This window comes from Citrus clementina, unplaced genomic scaffold (assembly GCF_000493195.1).
Source record: "Citrus clementina cultivar Clemenules unplaced genomic scaffold, Citrus_clementina_v1.0 scaffold_2, whole genome shotgun sequence".
Taxonomy (NCBI): Eukaryota; Viridiplantae; Streptophyta; class Magnoliopsida; order Sapindales; family Rutaceae; genus Citrus; species Citrus x clementina.
Window position 1 is genome coordinate 13966879 of NW_006262688.1, and position 9336 is coordinate 13976214.

Below are 9336 nucleotides of genomic sequence, written 5' to 3' on the forward strand. Positions count from 1 at the left end.
GGGCTATTTATTATTTATCTTTTTTCATTAATTTTGTTATAATTTACTAACTTTATGGTGAAGATGTGAGTCTAAATTGATATAATTATTATTTATTTATTATTTATTTTTTGTTATGGCGGGGTGGTTTTCAAGAAATTTAGGGTGTGTTTGCTGTTGTTTTTTAATTGGTATTTTTGAATTTTCTTTTAAAAAATAAGAAGAATTAATTTTTAGTGAAAATAAAAAACGTTTTTGGTAATTTATTTTAAAATTAACATTAAAAAATGAAAAAGATAAAATGTGTTTAATAGTTTATTTAGAAAATATAAATAATAAAATTGTATTTGCTATAATTTTATGAAAATTATTTTTAAATAGTTTTATGATATGTATACATTTTTAATTGTTTTTTTTTATTATTTTAGATATTTTTGAAAAAATTAATAAACAAGTAAAATAATGTAGTAATAAATATTAATATAAAAGTATAAGTTTTTATATTATTACAAAGTCCTATTCAATGAAATATTATAGAATAATTTATAGAACGTCCATAATTATTTCAAAAAATTATTTATTATTTTTTTTAAAAAAATTTTAAACAAAAATTATTACATAAACATAATAAAATTTACTGTATATTTATTATTTTTAAACCAAAATTTCATATTTGTATTTATATATCTCTTTGGGCCCACAAATTTTTAATGTCAAAAAACCACAAAAGTCACCAAGTGTGGTCACCGTATAATTAATGCATGTAAAATAGAAAACAAAATTAAGAGAATACAAATATTGTGTTTTCTTCATTTGTTAAGAAAAGTTAAAGAATGAAAATATTTCATTCTCCATAATTTCCCATTATAATTACGAAATGCCCCGGCCAAACACATTTTTTATTTTATCATCTTTGCAAAACAAAAAATGCTCAGTAAAAAACAATACCAAACGCACCCTTTATTTAGTTGATCATTGGAGTTCAATTTTTGAAAATAAAAAATGTAAAAAATAATAAAATTATTATTTATTTTATAATTTTAGTAAGAAACATTTGAAGTAAACATTTTTAGAAACAATAATTGAAAAATCACAATGTATTTTATAATTAGTGTATAATTTTGCATCAAAAGAATTTGAGATTAGGTTTTGTAGACCAATTATGCTGTTGATTTACAAAAATGGTAGGAAATATTCGTATCCTTTAACAAATAATTAATGGACAATTTTGCACTAAAAAAATTGAGGTAGCGTTTTTTTATCTAAAATTTAAATGTATTTGATTTTTTTAAAAAAAATTGAATGGGTTTAAAAATAAATGTCTAAATTACTTTTTTTAATATATGAATATAAATGATATCTTATTTATTTTTATAAATAAAAAATATTTTAAATATGATTATTTAGCATTTATGTCCTTACAAATCAAAACAAAAAAATAATTTAGTTTTATAGTTTAAGAAATAAGTACATTTAATAGAGATATTTTTAAATATAATATTTACTTTTAATTCAAGTTTTTTTATTCAAATAAAGTCACAAAAATTTATTTTTTATTTAAATTTAAATATTTAAAGATCGAATATAAATTATAAAAAGTAAATAAATAAATTTAAGAAAAATATAAAATTAATAAAAATTTCCAACTTAAAGTATTTAACAAATAAGTACTCGTAGAGTATTAATGGTACTACATTTGACAGCTGTAAGCTTTGTTTTTGGGTGTTCGGTGATTTTGGTCGAGTCATTGGCCCGATTGAGAGCAAATTCGATCCACACATGATATATGTCACATTCATTATTTTACTGTACATCCCCAAATAAATTAGTTTCAATCTAATCCAACAACACGTCATTAACAAATCTATTTTATTATAAATAAATTAAAAAAAAAAAAAAGCTCGGTTACTAAAATATATGCCATTAACTTAAATCTTAAAAGAGCACTTTTTGTAGTAATCTCTGTCGACGGCTTAGTTTTGCGGCACGTGGCATTTAGATAGAGATGAAAATTTCAAATATTACAGTCCGCTGACTGTGCCACCTAATCTAACACGTGTCAGAATTTGCTAATCCTCAAGCGCTCATTGATTACTAATTTATTTTAATTTCCTCTCTTCTTTTAAAAATCAACTTTCATTATTTAATCCTTTAAAATTGTCACATCATTATGTACCTACAAAATGAGAAGTTAAAATCACGAAATAAATATAATATAAAATGTTATGGACTTAAGGTAAATGGTAGATTTTTATTTTCTCTTTTTTTAATAAGACAAATTTTTATTTTTTTTTTCCATAATTTTCAGCCAGCGTACAAAAGTTGTTATTTGTAGAATGAGACTTGTGGAGTACAACAACACTCGACCGTTTCTTCTTCTTCTTCTTCTTCAGGACGAAGTTTTTGCTTCATTCGTTCGACACAAACAAATCTTTTTCTATATTTTGAAATCAAATATTCGAGAATCAGATAGGTAGGTAGGTGAAAAAAAACGAAAATAAAATGTTCTACTCAAGGTCTCTTCTCTCAAGAAAAGGCCCTTTGGGCGCCATATGGGTTGCTGCTTACTGCTTCAAAAGGCTTAAAAAAGCTCAAGTTTTTGAGACCAACATTCCCTCTTCTGTTGGTTAGTCTTTGCTTTTTCAACACTGTAATCTTTCTTGCTTTCGTATTTGTTTGTTTTGGGAAATAATGAGAGAAAATGACTCCAAAGTTGACATCTTTGGTTTTCTTTCTCATGGCTTCCTTTGAAATGTTTTCGTTGTGTAGCCTCTTTCATTTTGCTTTTTTTATTATTTTTTTTTTACGTTGTTCCTCCGTGACCAAACATGAGTTCTGTCTTTCCATTGTGTTATGTGTCTTTTTATTTGAAGGTAGAATTTTGTGTTTATGTATGTTATTTGGAGGCTCAATTTGTATTCTGTTTTGAGATTTTTGGGGTTTTAAGCGTTATTATATGCTAAATCGAATAAACAATTGTTTTTTGCCATGTGGGTGTTCTTTGAAATGGCTGAATTAGCTTGAATTCATCTTGGTTTTGTTAAAAGTTGAGTTTTGTATCTCTGTTCATTTTGCTCAGTTCTTGAAAATTCTTTGTCCTTTCCTTTCTAGTACATTCGTGTTACAACCTTAATTCTGCATTTTTTACTTGTTCAGTATTTTCAACTTTAACAGTTCATCAAATTTCTTAGTAACCTGGGGAATGTGTGTTGGTTGGTTGTAGAATTTGGTAGTTAGGGTATTGAATGGGCACAAATTTCTGTAAAAATTTTCCACATTTGTAATAGTTAAGTGGGGGTTTCCCCTGTCACAGCTCGCAGCATTCTAGAATTTGATGTTTGTTCACTTATGTAGGATTTACTAATCACAGCAAGGGTCTCACATCAACATTTTTACATTCTAGTCTAACATTTTCAATGTAGCTTGTTATTTGTTTTTGCAAGTTGTGATTATTATCTTCTTTTTCTGACACTGCAAATTTCTACTTCCACATGCTTTTGTATCTTCCTAATTTTGATATCTTTTGCAGATGAGATTTTGGAAGAAGAATTGGATGTCATGACATACCGAGTTCTGGCCTACCTTCTTCTTGGTTTGGTCAGGATATACTCGAAAAAAGTTGAATATCTGTTTGATGACTGCAATGATGCGGTGGTTAAGATTAACAACTTTCTGGTTAGTGAGAAAAGTATGAAAAATTTGGGAAATCTGTGTGCGCCATATTGCTCAATTACGCTGCCAGAAAGCTTTGAACTTGATGCTTTTGATCTGGAGATTCTTGAGGATATGAGTGGGTAAGTTAATGTACTCTACAAAATCAACGGGTAAACACTTATTTCTCTTTACTCGTTCCTAATATATATATATTTTTTTTTGGTTCACTTTTTCAGTGAGAATGCCGTGCCTCTTGAACAAATCACACTTAAAGGTATTGGTTTTATTTTAAAACACTCTTTTATGTCATTTTACTTGTCTTGTATTATGAAATTTGTCATTAATGAACAGATGGGGCTTCAGCTGCTGCGGGAAAAGATCATTATTCTCTATCAAAGGTATATTATATGTATCCGTGCTTTAAAGATGAAGGTTCCTTCCACTTCTACGACTCTCCTTGTGTACATCTTCCCATCAGTTTTAACTTGCTTTTGTTTCTTTGACATTCACACATACACATCCATCTCTAAATTTGTATGAGATTTTTTCCCAATATGAAATCTTAAGATGATAAAATGTGTTTTTAAACCCCTCCGGTATCATTCTCTTGTTTGCTTACAAAGATTTTGAAGTCCTGAATCTGAGTAAATAATGAAATACACAGCTGAGATATTGTTACATACTTAATGTAAAATGAAAACAAAAAGCATATTTGCTGTGTCGTTTTGTAGTTTTGGTTCGAAATTTGATTAGGAGGAGAATTTCAGGAAATAACTTCTAGCATCAGAGGCATTGTTTTAATTTAACAGACATAATTGAATGACATAAAATTCTTGTACCTATTGGCTTATTTATTTTCAAAATTTTGGCTTAATGCCTCCTAATGTTACTGTAACTATAAACAATTAAAGCCTATATACAAATGTTCTTAAATGTTAATGAAATGATCAGTTATTTTATCGTTTTACTATTTACATAATGTTGAATAAAGTATGAAAACGGATAAATGTAGTGTTGAAACTGTTGCTAGATTCATCTGAGATGTATACTAATTACATTTTTTTTCCTAATTTCTTAGTATTGTTGCAAGGAATATGCTGCTTGGGATGATAGCTTTTCTGGTGATTATTCTCCAGCCGATGAGTATGCACTAAATTCGATTTGTTATTATTAGGACTCGTAAAATGCTTTTTGTTATTTGTTTGCTATCAAGTCCAGTTAAAATTTAAATGGTTACTCTTCTGTTACATTCTTGTTGCAGCATTTTCTCATCTCACTTAATGGAGATTGGAATGGTTGTGAGTGCAACATATAGCAACTTAAATGCAAACATGGAGAATCTTCAAAGCAATAATGATGGAGGAGTGACTGAACCCATTGAACCTGTTGGTGAAAAACATCAGACCAATGAAGACATGAAGGCTGCAGAAACAGCACAATCAGAGAAGCGTTTGGAGAAGCTTCAGGATAACAGTTTTCATGGGGTTGAAGAAGAATCTCTGGACCCTATTAAATTATGTGGGAAGGACCATCGCTCTGATGGAGAGCAGACAATGGTTCCTGATATAGCACAGTTGGAAAAAGAAACATGCCAAGCTACAAGCAAAGACATTAATAAAAATATAACTATGCTACAAGCAAGCACAGAGAAGCTTTGTGAGCATGAAGTCCCTCAAGTATGCTCTGGTGTTGAAATGTGTTATGGGTCCAAAGAGGAGCTTCCAAAACAGGTTGAACTGTCTGGGGAAGAGCATCATTCTAATACAGAGCAGATGAAGGTCATGGAAATATCATCACGAAATAATGAATGTCAGGTTATGAAAAGAGAGGATCCATTGTCTGTTACAGTTGATGCAACTCCTCAATCCAAGTTCTTAGATGCATCAGGTAAAAGAGGACTTCGGTTCTTTTAATTTTGTTGAAACACTCAGTTGCATACCTTTTCTGAAGCACTTGTTTAAGCTGTCGACATTCTGAGTTGGAGAATTGTTATGGTATCGTTTCTTTTTCTAATCAGTTTTGCACGTCTTGTTCGTGTAGTGTTTTGAAGTTTGCTGATATTGAATGTCACAACTTGAATTCTTTAGTGGTTCTTTTTATTAGTTTCTCCTACGTAATTATCTTTTTATGCAGGGGCCACTACACCTGAGTTCATGGTTGTCCAGACCCCAGCCACCAAAGAGTGTGCTCGGATTTCAAGGAAAAGAAAATGTTGCTTTGATGATGTGACAGTGTTTCCTAATGAGTAAGTCATGGTAACTTTGTAGTTAACCCATTAATAGAGGATGACGTTATCTTTGTGAGCTTATACTGGATGATTTTTTCTGCTCAATTTTTGTAGTGTAATGAGACAATGCATACAAGATGCAAGTGATTTGGTGTCCAAACGAAGAAAAGTTCCCCGTACTGTTCTTGCTGCTTGGAAAGCCTCTCGAATATCCAATCTTTCACAGGGTTTCTTGTTGCCTTTGCTTCCTTGTAAGTGTAATGCTATTTTTCAATTGTTTACTAGTGCTTCTTTTTATTTTTCTCTCTTTAACCTTACTTTCTGCAGGTATTTCATTGGAGCTTAGAGCCTTCTTGTGCCAAGAGAGATTAAAGATTCCGGAAACTGCTAAATCCGTGGAACTTCTGGAACCAGAATTGCCTACTGTTCATAAATCATTGGAGAAAATGGCTATTACTTCAGGGACACCTATTGGTAGATCATCACAGAACATGGGCATTGCTCCTAATACTCGAACTGGTATATCTTTGGAGAAAACGGCAGTTGCTCCTGGTACACCCACTGGTAGATCATCTGAGAAAATGGTTGTTGCCCCAGAAACGCCCACTGGTGGATCTTCAGAGAAAATGGTTGTTGCCCCAGAAACACCCACTGATGGATCTTCAGAGAAAATGGTTGTTGCCCCTGAAACACCCACTTGTAGATCTCCAGAGAAAAGGGCTTTTGCTCCTGATACACCCACTGGTAGATCTTCAGAGAAAATGGCTGTTGCTCCTGCTACACCCACTGGTAGATCTTCAGAGACAATGGCTATTGCTCCGGACACACTCACTGTTAAATCTTCAGAGCTGATTGCTATGACCATAGAATCTCCCATTTTCCTCTCAGTGCCATCAAGATCATTTGAGACTCCTGAAAATGCTCACTCAATTGCTGTAGAAACACTTGCTGATTCATATGCGACTCCTGAGAAAGATCTAGCTTCAAGCAAGGATGAAGATTTTGATCTCATTTTCATGAATGAGGTAAAGATTATGAAAAGTTGCTTCTGTCTTGAAGACAGTATATGTTGTCACACAAATTGTATATGCACCCAGCTGGCTGTATATTACTTGTGCTCATTGACATGATTTCAGGTCATTCTTTTCTTTCTCCTTGTTACGTGAAAACTGACAATTAGTTTTGTTATTCTTTTTGTTCTGTTTCAGGAGTCAAATTTTGGTGAAGTAGATAGGCAGGAATCATGTAAGGATTACTTTTAATTGGTTTCTTAAATGTGACCTTATATATGATGCCTGGAGATCGTTTTGGATGGTATATTCTGCCTAATGCAGCATTCTTATCTGAAGTTTATTTTGATTGCAGATGGATTTTCTGCAAGAACCAGGTAAGGTAGAAGGTTCTTATATCACCTAATGCTTCATTGCAAAATATCTATTCAATTTATTTGTATGTGTACAGAATGGTGGCAAAGTACTTGCATAGAAGGTTCTCATGTCACAAGGAAAGAAGAGAGGATGAAGCAATAAAATTGTTGCCGCTTTTGGAAGGAAGAACTGTGAAAGAAACTGCAAGGATCTTTTATGAAATATTGGTATGTTCCATTTGCGTTTTAGAATCATTCTTATGTCCAACTTGCTGGGTAGTATTTTCTATGTTACAGAAATTCACTTTTTTGGTTGGCCTCATATACTATTGATTTGAGTTACTTTCCTGGGAAAAGATCCATATTCTGCCTCGTTTCACGTTACTCTTGATGCAAATCTCTCTCTTGTTGGTAGTCATTTCTTCCATTTATCTGGTTATATAGTGTTAATTGTTCGCCATCTAAGTGCTGGTGTGATTCCATTTCTTTCCCTATTCATGGCAGTTAAGGTCTTATCATATTTGTGGGATTATATATTTATAACTTGTTTCCGTCTTTTCCATCCCCTCCCACACGGAAATGAAAGGAAAAAGTCAACCCAAGGACATAGTTCAAAATATTGTTTCTGGGTATAGTCTTTGCTTTCTTCATCCCCAGTCAACTGATTTATCTCTCTCCAATCTATCTTAACTTTTCAACACAAATGTGATTAAGAATCTTAATGGTGTCTATAAAACAACTCTGCAGGTGTTGCAAACAAAAGGGATAGTGAATGTGAAGCAAGATGATGCCTATGGTGACATACTTGTCGTGAAAGCTCCTTGGTGGGACCAAAGCTGTGGAGCTCTTTAATCAGTGAAACCGCAAAGCCAAACAATAGTTTTTTGTTCAGAAATAGGATTCCAGAAGATGTCATCCTTGTCAGTGTTAGTTGAGTTGAATAGGATGTAGATGTAGTTTCTTTATACATGGAATTCTTGTATTTGGTTAGCAGCAAATTGGGCCAATTTATCAGTAGGTTTGCTTGGAAGGAAATATGTGTCGTGAGATGTTACTAACTTTTCATAGAGAAGCTGTAGAATGTTAATCATGTTCTTAACAAATTTTTCCTGATTTATTAGGATAAGCCTAACACCAGAAAGAGGGTCTTGATTTGTGGTAGCATCATTTTCAGTTTCTTTTTTAAAGTAATCAATAAGGACGTCTGTTTGCTGATATTAAATGATTTTACCACAAGAAACAAATGTATGCAACAGTCAGCAAGAAACTATTGTTCGAAGAATACTCTTCAGCCATTAAATTTATTAGTGGTCTGGTCAAAATCTATTTCAGGAAAGGTAGGCTCTATTCAAATGCAATGGATTAGTTGGTTTGGCCTTTTTTTGTCAAAAGTTCTAAAGAATGATGGGTGTAATGTACTCTAAATGAGATCATGCTTCATCGCTTGTTCAACTTTATAGTTAAGAGGACGCTCTTAAAGCATTCTGAGTTTTTCTGGGTTGAAGTTTTTCTATCCATTGTATAGATACTGTATGCAGTTCTGGACGTTGCAAATTTGCTTGTAAATGAAGGTTTTGAGGACTTTTTGGCTAGAGATGCGAATACAATTAATTTTTAGTGATTTAAAAACAAGAGTTCTTTGTAGATGAAGAGATGTCCGCCTTCCCACTGTAGTATGCATTTAAACTTAGCTTTTGCTGTTGCTAATTCTTGTTCTATTCTATTGGGTTTGATTAGAGACATAATGAGGCATTTGTGTCTGACAGGAATTTCTGGACCCAAAGAGACAATAAGTGATTTCTGGCAACATGACTGGGGGTTTATTGTTGTAAATATGTTTGATAATAAAATGCAAGCTACCGTTTGTTGTGTTTGTTTAAAGATTTAAGTGCATTTTGCTGCAGCGATGTGTGTGTATTCTGTGATTATAAGGTTTGCATGGATGGTACGGCAACGAAACCTGCACCTTCTTGTATGACAAATGAAACAGTGCAGCTCTATCAGCTCTTTCGTCGGGCAAAGGCTCAGGACTCAACATGACTGCGCGTCATATTTGATTTTCTGTGTTTATCCACTTGTTTTGATTAGTCAACATGGTCTTTTCGAACCC

The 9336-nt window shown here is 32.3% G+C and overlaps 1 protein-coding gene across 1 annotated transcript; it reads left to right on the forward strand.

The window, feature by feature from the left end:
- Positions 1 to 2249: 2249 nt before the first annotated feature.
- Positions 2250 to 8339, forward strand: LOC18052983 (sister chromatid cohesion 1 protein 2). Its single transcript, XM_006447059.2, has 13 exons — positions 2250 to 2605; positions 3509 to 3773; positions 3870 to 3907; positions 3985 to 4031; positions 4712 to 4776; positions 4895 to 5520; positions 5767 to 5878; positions 5975 to 6111; positions 6188 to 6885; positions 7069 to 7105; positions 7226 to 7247; positions 7322 to 7454; positions 7974 to 8339. Exons 1-13 carry the CDS (start codon positions 2482 to 2484, stop codon positions 8076 to 8078), a joined length of 2409 nt encoding a protein of 802 aa, XP_006447122.1. The 5' UTR covers positions 2250 to 2481; the 3' UTR covers positions 8079 to 8339.
- Positions 8340 to 9336: the final 997 nt, after the last annotated feature.